This window comes from Sprattus sprattus, assembly GCF_963457725.1.
Source record: "Sprattus sprattus genome assembly, chromosome: 17".
In the NCBI taxonomy this organism is placed as follows: Eukaryota; Metazoa; Chordata; class Actinopteri; order Clupeiformes; family Clupeidae; genus Sprattus; species Sprattus sprattus.
In genome coordinates, this window is record NC_137915.1 from 26196485 (window position 1) to 26214927 (window position 18443).

Below are 18443 nucleotides of genomic sequence, written 5' to 3' on the forward strand. Positions count from 1 at the left end.
ACTGCCTATGGGAAAAGGAAGAAAATAAAAAAATAAAAAATGATAATTCCTGATGTATAAATTCAATTGCACGACTACATGTAAATGTTAATTTCATATTTTTTTTCTGTCGGATTCTACCACTAGACCGTCTGATATGCCTCTGTATGTCTTTGTCGAATCAGGTAACAGTCATTCAGTCAGCCTAAAGTCGTGATTCAAATGGCCCCGCCCCTTCAGGGCGATCTTGGACGAAATGAAAATCGCCCCAGACCTCTCCCATTGACTCCCATGTTAAATGTGTTTTTTTCACAAAACAGCGCTCTCAATGCATTCTCTATGGCTTCCGGGAGGGCTCGCCCCTCCAAGTCTAGTCATAAGTAAGCGACGCAAAAGCCTATGGTAAAATGCAATGAGGACGTCACGTCACACAGCTTCGACAAAGGCATGTCAAGATGGCACCTGTTCAGCACAACAACTCATCCGCTCTTTCACAGAAACTTCTTTTTAGTCAGTGTAATATTGAAGATAAATTGACCAAAAAACCCTAGACCGAAAGTATCCATTCAACAGTTTTCTACAAAGGGAGGGAAATTGGAACAAAAGAAAATCGCGGTCGTGAAGTGGCTAACGCGGTCTGTATCTACAGCCGCGGAAAAAATTAAGAGACCACTTCAAAATTATCAGTTTCTCTGGTTTTACTATTTATTGGTATGTGTTAAAGTAAAATGTACATTTTTGTTTTATTCTATAACCTACTGGCAACATTCCTACCAAATTTCAAATAAAAATATTGTCATTTAGATCATTTATTTGCAGAAAAATGACAATTGGTCAAAATAGCAAAAAAGATGCAGTGTCTTCAGATCTCGAATAATGCAAAGAAAACAAGCTCATATTCATTTTTAAACTACACAATACTAATGCTTACACTTAGGAAGAGTTCAGAAATCAATATTTGGTGGAATAACCTTGATTTAAAATCACAACTTTCATGTGTCTTGGCATGCTCTCCACCAGTCTTTCACATTGCCGTTGGGTGACTTTATGCTACTCCTGGCGCAAGAATTCAAGCAGCTCGGCTTCTTTTCATGGCTTGTGACCATCCATCTTCCTCTTGATCACATTTCAGAGGTTTTTTATGGGATTCAGGTCTCGAAATTGGGCTGGCCATGACAGGGTCCTGATCTGGTGGTACTCCATCCACACCTTTACTGGCCTGGCTGTGTGGCATGGAGCATTGCCCTGCTGGAAAAAACACTTCTCAGAGTTGGGGAACATTGTCAGAGCAAAAGGAAGCAAGTTTTTCTTCCGGGACAACGTTGTGCTTTGCCTGGCTGAGGTTTGTAAAAGACCATAAGGATTGAAAAAGCGGACTGGAGGTTCTTCTAAGTTCGTCTTCTCTGATGAGTCCGATTTCACAGTAGGTGCAAGACTCTCTGGCTTGTAGGCCTCTCCAGGTCCCCGTCTAACCATCAGACGACCATGTGTTGGGCAAAGCTGAAAATTGGACTCATCAGAGAAGACGAACTAGAAGACCCTCCAGTCCGCTTTTTTCAATCCTTATGGTCTTTTACAAACCTCAGCCAGGCAAAGCACAACGTTGTCCCGGAAGAAAAACTTGCTTCCTTTTGCTCTGACAATGTTCCCCAACTCTGAGAAGTGTTTTTTCCAGCAGGGCAATGCTCCATGCCACACAGCCAGGCCAGTAAAGGTGTGGATGGAGTACCACCAGATCAGGACCCTGTCATGGCCAGCCCAATTTCGAGACCTGAATCCCATAAAAAACCTCTGAAATGTGATCAAGAGGAAGATGGATGGTCACAAGCCATGAAAAGAAGCCGAGCTGCTTGAATTCTTGCGCCAGGAGTAGCATAAAGTCACCCAACGGCAATGTGAAAGACTGGTGGAGAGCATGCCAAGACACATGAAAGTTGTGATTTTAAATCAAGGTTATTCCACCAAATATTGATTTCTGAACTCTTCCTAAGTGTAAGCATTAGTATTGTGTAGTTTAAAAATGGATATGAGCCTGTTTTCTTTGCATTATTCGAGATCTGAAGACACTGCATCTTTTTTGCTATTTTGACCAATTGTCATTTTTCTGCAAATAAATGATCTAAATGACAATATTTTTATTTGAAATTTGGTAGGAATGTTGCCAGTAGGTTATAGAATAAAACAAAAATGTACATTTTACTTTAACACATACCAATAAATAGTAAAACCAGAGAAACTGATAATTTTGAAGTGGTCTCTTAATTTTTTCCGCGGCTGTATATACCACTGTCACTTTTCATAGGTTTCACAGTGTGAACTAACTTTAAATAATGTTTTATGTGATGACTTATTTTGCTTTTGTAAGCCAATACTTTCAAGATCAGTCAATAAATATCGTTGGTTTTGACGTAAGTTGCCCCCTTCTTTATGTTGTTAGTGGACATATCATGTGTCCTGTTCAGCTAGGTTACATCATACAACATTTGAGACGTGTGGATAATGAAAAAGTGGGATCATTTAATGTGGAGCCACATCATGTTTGCTTATGAAGGCTCCTGAATGTAACTTTCTTCCATAGCGTTCCACTTGTATCTTGCTACTCTAGCTATTTAGAAAGAGGGGAGATATTACTGTTGGTTGCTGCCAATAGTGGACAAAAAGGTTTTGCTGTATGAGTAAATCGGATAACTTAATGTACCTACTGAATAGGTCGCCTTAATCATTATCAAAAAAATTGCCCCCCCCCGAGAATTTTTTCAGGAGCCGCCACTGGAGGTGATAGCTGGTGTCACTCTGTGTTAGGTTACCGGCTAGGCAGTGTGGACTAGTCCTCTCATTGGTGGCGCAGAGTTAGCCTACAGCATGGGGGTGCAGCCTGAGGGTGGGAAAAAAGGAACAAGAAACCTAAACAAACCAACTACAGGTCATATTTTGCGTGGCAGGGCCCTTACAGCATAGTAGCCTATAACTAACCTATTTGGTGATGAGTTTAAAGCCTACTTTGTACTTCCCAGGGGGATGTTAAAATGTTTTAAACAAGAGCTCTCATCAAATTAAAAATATAAGCATTTTATGATAAGATATGTGTTTCAGTTCAGCTAATTGATTAAATGAAATTGAAAATGTAAACTGTTCAAATAAGCAATCTTTAAGAGAATCTATGCAACAGTCGATGGCCATCTGTTTTCTATGGTTGAATTGCAGTGTGTTTATGTGTCACTTTTTTTAAGTTATCAAAAGGGGGGGCATGCCATGAGAGCTTTGTAACCACTGGACTGGAGTCTGCTTCCTCCTGATATACTGTCAAAGAGCATTTGAGCAAATTAGAGTAACTATTTTGTCTAGTATGTGATCAAATCTCCTATTTTAAGTTACTGACTACAAGTATGAATTTAACATCAGTGCGGAACTCATAAAGAATACTGTATACTGACAAGCCGGAAGAAGAACAGCTCACAGCCAAGTAGGACAGAGGGTGTGTGTGTGTGTACAGTGGGGAAAATAAGTATTTGACCCCCTGCCGATTTCGCAAGTTTGGCCACTTACAAAGAAATGCGTAATCTATAACTGTAATGGTAGGTCTATTTTAACAGTCAGTGACAGAATATCAAAAAAGACATCCAGAAAACTGCATTTTATAACAGTTATGAATTTATTTGCATTAGGTCGCGGCAAATAAGTATTGAACCCCCACCAAACAGCAAGAATTCTGACTCCCACTGTCCCACAGAGCCACGAGGCTCACAGATAAGTCCTCATTAGGCCCAACAAGGTACACCTGATCTCAACTGGTGACGTGTATAGTGTATAAAGAAACCTTTCCAAAGAATCATCCTTCACACCTTCAACCTCATCACCATGGGCAAGACCAAAGGGTTGTCCAGGATGTCATAAATAAGATTTTAGACCTGCACAAGGATGGAATGGGCTACAAAACCATCGGCAAGCAGCTTGGTGAGAAGCAGGCTGTTGGTGTGATTATTCACAAATGGAAGCAACACCAAACAACTGTCAATCGCCCTCGGTCTTGGCCTCCATGCAAGATTTCGCCTCTTGATACATCAAGAATATGGAATTTTTCATACTAAATTCTCAATCTTGTTTTACTAATGAAAGTCAAATACTTATTTTCCCCACTGTGTATATGTGTGTGATGGCTGCTGGAACTACTGAGTTGAAATTTCCATAAAAATTTCCAAGAAAACAGGCCTTTAGAATGTCTGTTCTGTTCTTGAACACTTTTGTCTTATGTGAATTGGTTCTTAGAGACCATTTATTTTAATGTTTCTGTTATGTATTGAACAAAAAAGTCTAAGAACATCAACTATCAACTTTCAACTCTCACTATACCTTAAATAACATATATTTTGTATCTTTCGTTTATTGTGCTTTGTATGTTATTTTACTTTTGCCACCATATGCTGTATCATGCCAAATAGAAGCTATAAGTATCAAAAGATCAATATTCAACATATTGACCCTGTCATTCACTGACAATGCAAACCATGTGTAGCCTAGCAACAGGATAACATGAGGGATACCATGAAGCATGTCAGGATAGCATTAAGGAAATAAGATAGATGGGTGGCATGAACCTTATAGGCCTAAAGAAAGAATTTAAAACATCTTTAGTAACAGATACGGGTAGGACATTAGACATGTACACTTGATATAAGAAGAGAGAGTTAAAGAGGAGGGTTTTCCAGATGATTAATCACTTTAAAACAAATAATTTGAATAAAGCACTGACAAATGTACTGTATATTTGTCACTTTGATACAAATTAAAAATAAATGTTACCTTTTATTCAAGCTATAAATGTATGTCTTTGGCGGCTGATCACACATCTGCTGAGTCATTATTCCCAATGTTTTATGTACAATAATGTAAAACCACCTAAACACAGCAGATGACACTGATCATTTACTGCGTTCACTGCGACGAGAGAGACAGCTCCTATCACTGGATTAGACCCTTAAACTGAAGAGAGAGAGAGAGAGAGAGAGAGAGAGAGCTCCTATCACTGGATTAGACCCTTAAACTGAAGAGAGAGAGAGAGAGAGAGCGAGACAGCTCCTATCACTGGATTAGACCCTTAAACTGAAGAGAGAGAGAGAGACAGCTCCTATCACTGGATTAGACCCTTAAACTGAAGAGAGAGAGAGAGAGACAGCTCCTATCACTGGATTAGACCCTTAAACTGAAGAGAGAGAGAGAGAGACAGCTCATATCACTGGATTAGACCCTTAAACTGAAGAGAGAGAGAGACAGCTCATATCACTGGATAAGATGATGTACATAATTAGTCAAAACAATACTAAAGTATTGTAAAATAAGGATTCAATTCTCATTGGCTGAGCTGAATGTAACTCCCACCAAATGATTATACTCTAAATGGTTTGTTTATGCAGTGTTTTTCACATACTATATGAGTGTGGTAGGCAATGATGGTGAATTAATAGCACAGAGTGTTTGCAAATAAGCCCAATGAACTTCATTTTAGAAGGGAAGGAGAAGTCTTGCATTGCTTAGGATGGGATTTATGATGTATAAATAAAGTCCTGTGATAAAATGACACAAACCAGAGCAAGGACCACTTGCCCAAAATGCTTTACTGTGAATGGTGTGAAAGCAGCTCAGCCGCCATCTTGTGGTGAACATCTTACAGTACATCTGGCTAAGAAAACCATACAACAAGGATATTGCATTTTTCAGGCACATGAGACTAAATGCTCAATCTTGTTTTACTAATGAAAGACAGTGGAACTCTATTGTAAGCACTTTATTCTATGTAAGTAAAACGCAATGGGGGCAAAGTTCAAACAGTCATAAACAAAAACAAATATTCGAATAACTGCAATTGTGCATTTGAGACCATATTTATATTTTCTTGAGGTGTATTTGACTGGAAAGGTCCTGCCTGTATTACTGTATCAGTATGTCTAACACGTCCAACACATCTCTCCCTTCGGTCCGTCCCTTATGTCTTCCATTGTGACATGTCAACCAACTATTTTTGGTCCTCAATGTGGAAGGAAAACTACTGAGCGTTTGGTCAATCCCTCTCATCCCTAATGAGATTTATCCTTGGCACAGGTTGCACCAGCAGGACAATTGCGACGTCTAGACAGACCTTGTGTCTGGCTACGGTGGAAGACACCCACAGGGATCCCAGTTGTAAAATGCACAAGCGGACGCAAAGCCATCTAATGGTGGCAGGAGGGCTGCCAAAGGCTAATGAGTTTGAGTGCTTTAGCTTGGCCCCCTGGCTAAAAATAGATTTTTCAGATTTTCACATCTGAAGGTCTCTGTGGTCAGAAATATAACAAAGAGATGATTTCAAAAGATCATATTTAGAGATACGCTATCTGTTGTGATGCTAACCCAATATTAACCTTAGCATTCCAAAAAGGAGAATACGTTATTTAAAGTGGATAGGTAAGGTATATAAGGTATTTACAATGATGCATACGTTATTCTTTGAAAGAGACCTGGATACATTTTTAAGACAAAATATGTCTCCAAACAAACATGAACAGAGTACTACTCAGGACAAGCAGATCATTATTTTTCCATCAATTTTTATTGAGCAAGAAGAAACATGGAAGAATCCGCAGGCAGGACGGTTCAGGCCCAACCCCCTCTGAAGAAGAGAGTCACAGCTTGGAGACACTTTTTACTTGAAGCCCTTGGACTGGGCAGAGGACCACACCTCCTCACCATCCCTCTCCACCACCATGGTGCCATCGTTGCGCAGCCACATGCGGCAGGTCTTGAAGCCGCCGGAGGCCTGGCTCTTGGTCTGCCACATCATCTTGTTGTCCCTTTTGTACATGACGAAGTTGCAGTCGTCCTGCATGCACAGGCGATGGGCATCACGCTGGCCGGCTGTGTCAGAGTTCCACATGGGCTTCCAGCCGTAGATAACAAAGTTGCCATCATCCTACAGAGAGAAAGCATGGAAGGGGGAAATGGGGAACGTACATTTCTGCTTAATATGTGTTTTTCATTTTAAGGTAGTTAACGATTTCAAATGTTGTTGTTCATGACTATGATTTTGCGATTTAGGTGACAAGATGAGACACTTAAAAGTGACGTTACCTGGAAGACAGCCTTCCACTCGTGGTTGTTGGACATAAGGTAGTCTCCCTTGCGGAGCTCATCAAACTTGGACATGTAGTTTCTGCTCATTGTTCTGAAAAGAAACTAAATTTCAGTCAAGAAGATCATTGTTGAGCATTTTCTGATTTGGTCCCATCACAATAATGTAAGGGAATAATATGGAGTAGAGATTTTTTCTATGGTTAAACACACAGAACAACTAATGTTTTGCAAGGAATTTCAAATATTTCCAGAGATAAAAACCGACATTGATATTAAAAATGGAGTTCAAAATAACAGTGCAGCAGAAATGTCGACCAGTAAAGCACAGTAATGTTCTCAGACAGAGATTTGAGAAAAGAGAAGCTTGAAACATGCAATATCACATAAGTATGTCTGTAACACAAAAGCATTGGCAGTCAGATAAACCCTGATAAGTAAGCAGCATGGTACTCACAGGCTGGATAAGAAGGAGATGGTCCGTCTGGTGAAGCTGGAGCTCAGAGTGAGGTGAAGTGCATGATGTTCAGAACGGGGCTCTTTTATAGCAGAATCCCTCTCACTTACGTGTGTGCCATTGGGTGGAGAAGAAAACTGGGCTGACGTGGGGATCATCATACATCAAAGTAATTTAGCCCTGAACAGTAAAACCTGCCAGAATTATTTGTAAAGTTCATTCAAAGACAAAATGATCAAATGTTTTCATCTTATATGTCATCTATATCATTGAATGTTTTATTCTGTGGTACAGATTATAGAAGCCAATACTCTTAATTAATTCCATGATCACGTTTGTCTCCTCTGATCTATTCATTACTTTACATAATGTTAATATAAAACTAATTTAGCAGGTCATAATGAAATTGAGCTAAGGTCAGGTATTTTTTTTTTATTCACAGTGAAAAAGCATTTACAAACAAAAAAACATTTGACATACGCAGTGTTGCTTAGTTTCTATATCTATATATATAAAATACAATTTTGGCTTCAATTGAATTACGGATTTATGTAATAATGTGTCAGTTTGCCACCTCAATGAAACTGTACATCAAGCTAATCTGTTTATAGGGATCAGTGGTCCTAAGAGTGAAAATATGCTCACTATGAGAGGATTGATTGTACTCATGAATAAAATTGAAGCTGAGCATGTGGAGACACTTAGATGTCACTCTCTGTCTCACACACACACACACACACACACACACACACACACACACACACACACACACACACACACACACACACACACACTGTAACTGTTTGAGGTTATTATGTGAAAATATAGGATACATTTACAAATATATAATAGAATAAAATATTTTAGCCATTATTACATACAGTACATACCATTGATTGCCATAGACCAGCAGATAATCTCAACTAAAGATATTTGTTTTAGTTATTGTACTTTCTACTTTGGCTCAAGACAAATAATGTCATATGTCATCCTATCTACTGTAAACTACTTATGAATCACTTGGGACTGCATTTTCTGAAAACGCCATTGTGTAACCACCATGAAACTGATAAAAATGATAGCATCTCTATTTACTACTGGAGTTTAATCAAAAACATTTCTAGCAACATTACTTGTGAATAACTATGAAATATGTAAATGTTTAAATCATGCTTTAGTGTTGTAATTCACGACGGCCTAATATAAGCCTCTGCTTTATGGCGTGCAGACTGAATGCCTTACAAGACAAGACAGTGTCACACTAACTCCACTCAGACACACCAGGTGTAAACAATTAAAACCCATTTAACATAATCCTTCACTCAGCACATAACCTTAACTCATTTAAAAATTTAAGAAACATAAAACCCCAGTCTTGTGAATCACAGATTGAATTCTGTTTTGTGGAAACAGTGTCCCGTTTATCACTGAGATGTGACAGGGATTCTGCTATAAAAGAGCCCCGTTCTGAACATCATGCACTTCACCTCACTCTGAGCTCCAGCTTCACCAGACGGACCATCTCCTTCTTATCCAGCCTGTGAGTACCATGCTGCTTAGTTATCAGGGTTTATCTGACTGCCACTGCTTTTGTGTTACAGACATACTTATGTGATATTGCATGTTTCAAGCTTCTCTTTTCTCAAATCTCTGTCTGAGAACATTACTGTTCTTTACTGGTCGACATTTCTGCTGCACTGTTATTTTGAACTCCATTTTTAATATCAATGTCGATTTATTTATCTCTGAAAATATTTGAAATTCCTTGCAAAACATTAGTTGTTCTGTGTGTTACACCATAGAAAAAATCTCTACTCCATATTATTCCCTTACATTATTCTGATGGGACAAAATCAGAAAATGCTCAACAATGATCTTCTTGACTGAAATTTTGTTCATTTCAGAACCATGAGCAGAAACTACATGTCCAAGTTTGATGAGCTCCGCAAGGGAGACTACCTTATGTCCAACAACCACGAGTGGAAGGCTGTCTTCCAGGTAACGTCACTTTTAAGTGTCTCATCTTGTCACCTAAATCGCAAAATCATAGCCATGAACAACAACATTTGAAATCGTTAACTACCTTAAAATGAAAAACACATATTAAGCAGAAATGTACTTTCCCCATTTCCCCCTTCCATGCTTTCTCTCTGTAGGATGATGGCAACTTTGTTATCTACGGCTGGAAGCCCATGTGGAACTCTGACACAGCCGGCCAGCGTGATGCCCATCGCCTGTGCATGCAGGACGACTGCAACTTCGTCATGTACAAAAGGGACAACAAGATGATGTGGCAGACCAAGAGCCAGGCCTCCGGCGGCTTCAAGACCTGCCGCATGTGGCTGCGCAACGATGGCACCATGGTGGTGGAGAGGGATGGTGAGGAGGTGTGGTCCTCTGCCCAGTCCAAGGGCTTCAAGTAAAAAGTGTCTCCAGGCTGTGACTCTTCTTCAGAGGGGGTTGGACCAAGGATGAACTGTCTAGCCTGCGGATTCTTCCATGTTTCTTCTTGCTCAATAAAACTTGATGGAAAAATAATGATCTGCTTGTCCTGAGGAGTACTCTGTTCATGTATGTTTGGAGACATATTTTGTCTTAAAAATGTATCCAGGTCTCTTTCAAAGATAACTTATGCAGCATTGTAAATATCATCTACTTTAAATTACGTATTCTCCTTTTTGGAATGCTGAGGTTAAAATTAGCATCACAACAGATAGCGTATCTCTAACTCTGATCTGTTGAAATCATCTCTTTGTTATATTTCTGACCTATAAAAAGGAGGCTAGTGCTGGATGCTTTTTTCTTTGGGTGACAGGATTAATGGCACAGAGCTGGAGGGGCCAAAAAGACTCCTTTGAATACCAAATGAAATGTAATCAGCATGGAAATGTACCTCATCTAAAAGGCCTTGGCTTAGATCTTAAAATAAACATAATATGAGCAATATATTACAGTCATTGTTTGTGAAATTTTATATATTAGGACAATTTAAATGATCAATTTAGGTTTGAGTAACTAATTTGAGTAACTTTGAGAACATTTAAAGTCACTTAGTAGTTGAGGCTGTAAAATTGTGTTAAAACAATTAAGTCTGTGGGATCTCTACTATTATAATGTGCATACTAGCTACACAGCTGTGAGAAAGGCAAATAGCTATGCAAATGTCTATGTGTATTTCAAAGATAAATAGCACATATGGCAAAGAAAACTGAGCTCCCGGAAAGCTAAAAGAAGAAAGCATTTCAGTACACCAAAATGTGGTGAACATAAGATCTTCTTGATGCTGACAGTTCCAAAATATACCATTGGAAGCTTATGCTGACAAGCTCATGATACAGCTGGTACAACCACCTGGGCTTAGCATTAAGACCAAACTTCCACTGTAAAAACATTGTAATCAAACATTTGATCAAAACGTGGGTAAACACACATTTTGTTTCAGTATAATAAAAGTGTCATTGCAGACAACACAACATAGTACTTCATGCCCAGACACCTAACTACACTCTTGACCAAAGGGCACACAAAAGCTGACTTGAGCAAGAAATACATAGGATAGACCTGTGGTGTTTTGTGAGAGTTCATGAAATCATGAAAATATAAAATGGAACTGGTTGGTCACATGGATCAGCACAATGTCTGGCACACTGTCGAGCAAGACTTGTGACAAGAGAAACACCTTCACCAGCTGCCAAGCAACAGTGGCATCTATGTCCTGGGGTTAGGGTGTTTTGCTGGGAAGACTATCAGTCTTGACGCTGAGACTAGTATCATGGATTCTTTTAAATACCAGGTCATTCTAGAGCAGAATGTGATGCCTTCTGTGTAAACGTTGAAATCTGGTGAATGGGCCATCAGGGTCCTAGAGAGCATACATTCTGTGTACCAAGTAACTGCAGACTCAGACACACAGGGAACAGCTGGTTTACAGGAGGGGAAAACAGTTCCGCAGATCTGGAAACAGTTCCGCAAGAAAGGGAAAATGTCGGTAATGCCAGTTAGAAAGGGCCATGGAGCAGACAGCCTTGAAGTTCTTGACCATCTGATTGTGTTCTGCAGGCATGACTGAGTCACCAGACAGTGCGTTGGCACCATTGGCACTGCTGGGGAAGATGAGAGATAATACAGCACAAAATGGTCCTGTTTGGATTGCAGGGACCTTACTGCTGCGACAAGGAAAGTCTTATTCATCCTTATACTGCCAAAGTGTTGGACCACACAGAGGTCTCAAGTGTATTCAACTCACTGAATGTGTGTAGCAGTCGCTATTATGGATAAATAACCTCTGAGGCGAGGCACATGATGGTCATATTACTGAACTCCCCTGGCCAGTCCATGCCCATATCAACGTGGCATCTTGTTGGTTGCCCTCAGAGCCCCCTGGTGACCTCCATTACTATGGACAAGTCCAAGCACTGCATGACTGCATACATCGCAACATGTACAGTTCCCAGTATGTGTTCTGACACAACGTGGAAGAGGTCATCCTCCCAAATGTGCCTACAAACTGGAGGGACTTCCTAGAGAGACTGAGGGCCCAGTACAAAGATGTCACCTGCTACTTTGAAAACGATGTCTTCCCTGTAGAGGAGTTTGATGACAGTAGGAAGCATGACCTGAAGTGAGGGCTGCCTACAACACACTCTTTGAGAGCCTCCTCTCTCTCTCTTTAAGAGCCCTGTCTCCCCCTATAGGGCTGGAGGGCAGCAGCACTAGTACTGTCAGGGTGTCACCCACCTCATCTGCCACAGGAAAAACATTGAACTGAAAAGGATGGATTTCATTGCAGATTAAGGCTCCACAAATGATTTGGGAAGTGAGGAATATGCTCAGTAGAATGCACTGGCACTCTCAGGAGGGTCACATGCATTAACCTTTGAGGCTCATGTATATGTGTAATCTTTGCATCTGTGTGATGTTGTTTTTGACCAGTGTATTGATGTTTTGACACAACAGACAGTGACACCACAGTGAGGTTACAGATTTGCCATATAGACTAGATACAGTGTGGCCAAAAGTTTTGAGAATGACACAAATATGCATTTTCACAAAGTTTGCTGCTTCAGTGTCTTTACATATTTTTGTCCGATGTTACTATGGAAGACTGAAGTATAATTACAAACATTTAATAAGTGTTACTGGCTTTTATTGGCAATTACATGAAGTTAATGCAAAAAGTCAATAGTTTTCACTTTTGCCTTATGGCAAGGTACTCCATCGTGCTGGAAAAGGCATTGTTCATCACCAAACTGTTCCTGGACGGTTGGGAGAAGTGGCTCTTTGACGCTGTGCGTCGGGCCTAACAACACCCTCGAACAAGTACGTTATTGACAATACAGTACTGACTCGAGTAGCTTATTGCTTTTTTATCTCCCTCTGGAACGAAATACTGTTTTCCGATTGGCTAATGGGGTGTACATTAAGTTCGTATAACCGGACACCTTGGACGTAGTCCCAGTAGAAATGTTAAATCGCCGTTCCATATCAATGCTCTTGAATGGTTGCCATTGACAACCAACGTAACGTTTATTTTTTGACAGCTATACCTAAAGATAAAGGAAATTCTAAATAATAATAATAATAATAATAATAAAAACATTTTTGGATGTTGTAAACGGGAGATAAGCGGGATAACGGCCTCCGAGCTGTCCAGTTCTACGAAGTTAATGGACTTCTGCGGAGCAACACTTCTTTGCCCCGCAGCGTCCATTAACTTTGTAGAACTGGACAGCTCGTCGGCCGTTATCCCTTACATAACACGGTTGCCAGCGACATTATAAATATTTAGTCCAATTAAATTATAAATAGTAAGCTGCCTTTCAGCACAAAAAAGTTGTAGCCACCAAACATTGTGTATCGCATTTCAGTAGCATAGAGAAAATAGTCCCCCTTTGTGTGGCTGTTGCTATGCAACAGATAAACAGCATTTGGAACTTCACGTCTGTTAGCCTAGAACCAACCGTTTGTTGATGATTAGCTAGGAGATCGACATTGATCTCGCACCATTTTATTCATTCACATTGCTCATTTTATAAATTTGCCATTAAAATAACAAAAACGACAATGGGACACTGTCAACTTTGTTAATATGTGTTTATATTGATTTGGATATCGCCACTAACTCTGCCTGAGGGAGGCGTGTGAGAGCAACGTTATACTTATGAGCAGCGAGGCTAGCTAGCTACTATATATTTCAATTGATTTTTGGTCTTAGCATTAGCAGCAACCTACAATTAATATTCGAGAGCTTAAGTTAAGACATACAATACTCTGCAACATTCGTGTAGCACATAAACAACTAACGAGTCAATGTAGACGTATAAAAGTCGTGTAGATAGCTTAATTCACATACAATATTTCTACAACAGGCTCCCAACACGCCGCCATCTTGGTTCGATTTTTTTTTGGAGTGCGCACTGATATGGAACGCTCAGGTAAATGTAAACAGGTCGTACAGTTACTTTATCGCTGATTAAAGCCCACCCCGTGACTCACTCTCAGAATGCTTGATTTCATCTACCCGTGTTATAATTGCCAATAAAAGCCAGTGACACTTGCTAAAATGTTCGTAATTATAATTCAGTCTTCCATAGTAACATCTGACAAAAATCTACAAAGACACTGAAGCAGCAAACTTTGTGAAAATGCATATTTGTGTCATTCTCAAACATTTTGGCCACGACTGTATATGAGGAACTGTGCCTTTAAAGTACTTGCTGTGGTTAAACTGGACCAGTAGAGTATCTTCAGTAATTGTTTTCAGACAGGGAATTACTACAGAAATTCATATTTTACATATAAAACCTCAATGCACAATAAATTATATTTGATATCTACCTTAATTAAGTACCAACTAAATAGTCACTAATTCAGGTCCAATGGTCATGTTCCTCTGGCTCAGAGACATGGTCAAAGTTGAAACGTGTTTTTGGAGTACACACGCAAACAGAATCAAGGAATGCACACAGTAGATTTTATTAATCATCTCAGCAATGCATATAATGTTATGAGAAGCTCAGCAAAAACAACCAAACTGTAAATGGCAAGACTACACAACAGATTTATGCAACAAGATCACAACAAATCTGGAAGAAAATGATTCAGTTTTGTAAAGTTTTGATTTATTTTGAAATCCTACTGTAACTGTGGATCAAATGGCATTGCAGATTTACAATACTGATACCTATTCAAAGAAAAAAAACATTGTAAGTGCATCAGTTCAATGACTAATGATGAGTACTACTAGCATTATCTTTTTTTTGGATGAATAAATGAAAAAGTACATAAAAACAAATCATATTTCCAAGTCAATTTGTTTTCTTCTAATGTTTCCCTCATCAGACCTGTAGGATGGAAGTGATTCAGCCAAAACTCTTCTATTGCCTCTTATGAGTTAAAAGAGTTGCCCCTCCAGTGAAGTGATTCATACCGTCACAGTGATCTCTTCTTTTCTTTTTGACCTCCTACAAAAAAAGAGAAAGTCTTCTTGTAATAGGAAACTGAAAGTAAACTCAAGGAAAGATTTGATCATGTCTTCTGCCTTGGTATTTAAAATGTTCTTAAAAATTCACAGGAGAGGTACTACCTCTCCAGCTGTATTCTACTTTAAAATATGAACATTTAAAATATAATCAATGACTTACTGGCGTTAAGGAGGGCTTGTGGATGCAGTGAATGTAGGGCTTGGGATCTGGCTTGATATCGTCATCTAAGGTGTTATAGCAGGCTACACAATCAAGTAGTGGCTAAACACAAAAATATCAACAGGCATTATTGAACCTTGAATATATATTCAAATATTGAATCATTTAATAACTGAATGGTACAGGGCACAATACTCACTCTATCATTTCTGAATTGACACTTGGTGGGATCAGGATTCACAGCTCCTCTCACACATCTAGTCGCTTTCAAGTTAAAGTTATGGTAGAAATGACTCGTACCAAAACTGACCTGAGACCCAAAAACAGATGTGTATAAATGGATGTGTGTTAGAAAGGACAAACATCACAAATACAATGATCACAATATCAGACTCCTCGTGCTTCAGAACGTAAAACAATATCTAATAAAAACTTACATATACATCTGATTTGTAAAGGCTTTTGAAGAAGAGGAAGTGGTGCTGGACAGCTGAGTTGTTGACCTGCTGCAAGGCCAGGTCCACTCCTTTCCTGTAAGGCTCAGATAGCTTACTGTAGGCCTCCTGGGCTTCAGTGCAGCTCAAGACTCCAGCAGCCAGCAGCAGGAAAGTCAGGAGAAACGCCATCTTTACACCAGATGAAGGACTATTTTACCAATAAATGAATTATCTCTGCGTCAAATTAGATTCCCACTGTGGACATAAAACAATAGTACCTTACCAATGCTTTCTCTTGACTAAGACAGATCCCGAGAGAGCGTTGACGGAGGTACTGATCTACAGCAGGAGATTGCGCAAATGGTTTCATAGGAACAGAGGAGGAGGGTGGATTGCTCACATGTTGTTTACTCCAACCTCTTTTTAAGGGGGGGGGGGGGGGGGGGGGGGGTCACATTCTTTCAACATCAAATCATGTTGCACAGGAGCAGACTTGTTCTGACGAGCATAGCACAAAATGTGAAATCATCAAAAACAAATATGGTTTTGAATACATTTTTCATTAAGGTTCTTTTATTTTATGCTGTAATGAGATTACATCAATTACACTGGAGTACAAACATGAGCGTGATTCGCTGAATTAAGAGTCAGCTTGCCAGTCATAATTAAGCAACTGTATTACAACCATTGTATATTTCTACACAGCCTTGCCAGTATATTCTATTAGTCATCAAGACTACACCGCCAATTTATGCAACAAGATCATCACAAACCAGGAAGTAAACCGATTCAGTTTTATAGAGTTTTGATTCATTTTGAAATCCTATTGTAACTGTGGATCAAATGGTTTTGCACCTAAAAGAGTTGCCCCTCCAGTGAAGTGATTCAGCCAAAACTCTTCTATTGCCTCTTCTGAGCCATAAGAACTCCCCCTCCAGTGAAGTGATTCATACCGTCACAGTGATCTCTTCTTTTCTTTTGGACCTCCTACAAAAAAAAAGACAGACTTCTTGTAATAGGAGATTGAAAGTAAACTCAAGGAAAGATTTGCTCATGTCTTCTGCTTTGTTATTTCAAATGTTCTTAAAAATGCTCAGGAGAGGTACTACCTCTCCAGTTGTATTGTACTTTAAAATATGAACATTTAAAATATAATCAATGACTTACTCGGTTTAAGGAGGGCTTGTGGATGCAGTGAATGTAGGGCTTGGGATCTGGCTCGATATCTTCGTTGTAGGTGTTATAGCAGGCTACACAATCAAGTAGTGGCTAAACACAAAAATATCAATAGGCATTATTGAACCTTGAATATATATTCAAATATTGAATCATTTAATCACTGAATGGTACAGGGCACAACACTCACTCTATTATTTCTGAATGGACACTTGGTGGGATCAGGATTCACAGCTCCTCTCGCACATCTAGTTGCTTTCAAGTTAAAGTTATGGTAGAAATGACTCGTACCATATCTGATCTGAGACCCAAAAACAGATGTGTATAAATAAAATGATCACAATATCAGACTCCTCGCAAACAATAATGGGTCAAATGTCTAATAAAAACTCACTTTTACATCTGATTTGCCCAGGCTTTGGAAAAAGAGGAAGTGTTGCTTTATGGTAGGGTGGTTGTTGACCTGCTCCAAGGCCAGGTCCACTCCTTTCCTGTAAGACTCAGACAGTTTATTGTAGGCCTCCTGGGCTTCAGTGCTGCTCAAGACTCCAGCAGCCAACAGCAGGAGAGTCAGGTCAAACGCCATCTTTCCACCAGATTGGGGACTATTTTACCAATAAATGAATTATCTCTGCGTCAAATTAGATTTCCACTGTGGACATAAAACGAAAGTACCTTACCAATGCTATCTCTTGACTAAGACAGATTCCGAGGAAGCGTTGACGGAGGTACTGATCTACAGCAGGAGATTGCAAAAATGGTTTCATAGGAACAAAGGAGGAGGGTCAATAGCTCACATGTTGTTTACATCCACCTCTTTTTAAGAGACGGTTACATTCTTTCAACATCAAAGAATGTTGCACAGGAGCAGACATGTTCTGAGTACGAGCATAACACAAGATGTGAAAACAAAACAAGTATATATTTGAATACATTTGAGTGAGAAGGTGAAATCCCTCCCCTTATCACTGTGGCCCAAGAGGGAAGAAGGCAAGAATATCTGAGGTATAATAGAGAATATCTGTGCATATCCTCTTTGGTCAAGTTTGACCAGTCCAGTTTTCTTGAGGGAGCAGCATTACCATTGTTGGCCAGCAGGGGTACATTCTCAACATTTAGCAGCATAGCAAGTGGTATGTGATCAGTGGTGGCCAGCCCATAACATATCTCTATACTTTCCAGTGAGTCATGAGCATCAGCGGTGGTCACAATATTGTCTAGGTAAAACTTGTATCAGGCAATAAAACTTTACTTGATGTAATTAATTTAGTTTCATTACAGAACTGCTGCAGATGCTGTGCGAATAAAGATTTATATGACATGTCAGCATTAAAAATCACCCATGACATAGACACAAGATGAGCTGTTGTTCACTACAAAGGAGTGAATAAAAGCCAACCTGTTCAGAAATTCATCCTCATGGTCATGGGATTCATATGGTGTGTACACATTTAAAATAGTACATTTCTTTTCAATATGATTAAACTCCAACCCAAATAGCCCAGTCAACATTAAGACGCACCACCTTCACCATTGGGTCATATTTTATTTTTTCACAGTATAGCTACGCCACCAGCTTTCTTCCCACGAACCATTCTCATGCTGAGATCCGTAGTGGACTCTCCAGCACCATGAACGTTTTTGTGTAGG

General features: G+C 39.5%; 3 protein-coding genes across 3 annotated transcripts; 1 reads left to right on the forward strand and 2 right to left on the reverse strand.

Moving 5' to 3' along the window:
- Positions 1 to 6613: 6613 nt before the first annotated feature.
- On the reverse strand, positions 6614 to 7571 carry LOC308378144 (B-type lectin plumieribetin-like). Its single transcript, XM_080854975.1, has 3 exons — positions 7538 to 7571; positions 7081 to 7174; positions 6614 to 6922 (listed from the first exon to the last, which is right to left on the reverse strand). Exons 2-3 carry the CDS (start codon positions 7168 to 7170, stop codon positions 6656 to 6658), a joined length of 357 nt encoding a protein of 118 aa, XP_080711101.1. The 5' UTR covers positions 7171 to 7174; positions 7538 to 7571; the 3' UTR covers positions 6614 to 6655.
- A 1465-nt stretch (positions 7572 to 9036) lies between these two features.
- LOC308378055 (B-type lectin plumieribetin-like) lies at positions 9037 to 10075 on the forward strand. The gene is made up of 3 exons (XM_080854858.1): positions 9037 to 9077; positions 9442 to 9535; positions 9694 to 10075. The coding sequence occupies exons 2-3, from the start codon at positions 9446 to 9448 to the stop codon at positions 9958 to 9960; spliced, it is 357 nt and encodes a 118-aa protein (XP_080710984.1). The 5' UTR covers positions 9037 to 9077; positions 9442 to 9445; the 3' UTR covers positions 9961 to 10075.
- A 4421-nt stretch (positions 10076 to 14496) lies between these two features.
- On the reverse strand, positions 14497 to 15952 carry LOC308378353 (uncharacterized protein). Its single transcript, XM_080855236.1, has 4 exons — positions 15618 to 15952; positions 15380 to 15490; positions 15181 to 15282; positions 14497 to 15000 (listed from the first exon to the last, which is right to left on the reverse strand). Exons 1-4 carry the CDS (start codon positions 15804 to 15806, stop codon positions 14914 to 14916), a joined length of 489 nt encoding a protein of 162 aa, XP_080711362.1. The 5' UTR covers positions 15807 to 15952; the 3' UTR covers positions 14497 to 14913.
- Between the last annotated feature and the right edge of the window lie 2491 nt (positions 15953 to 18443).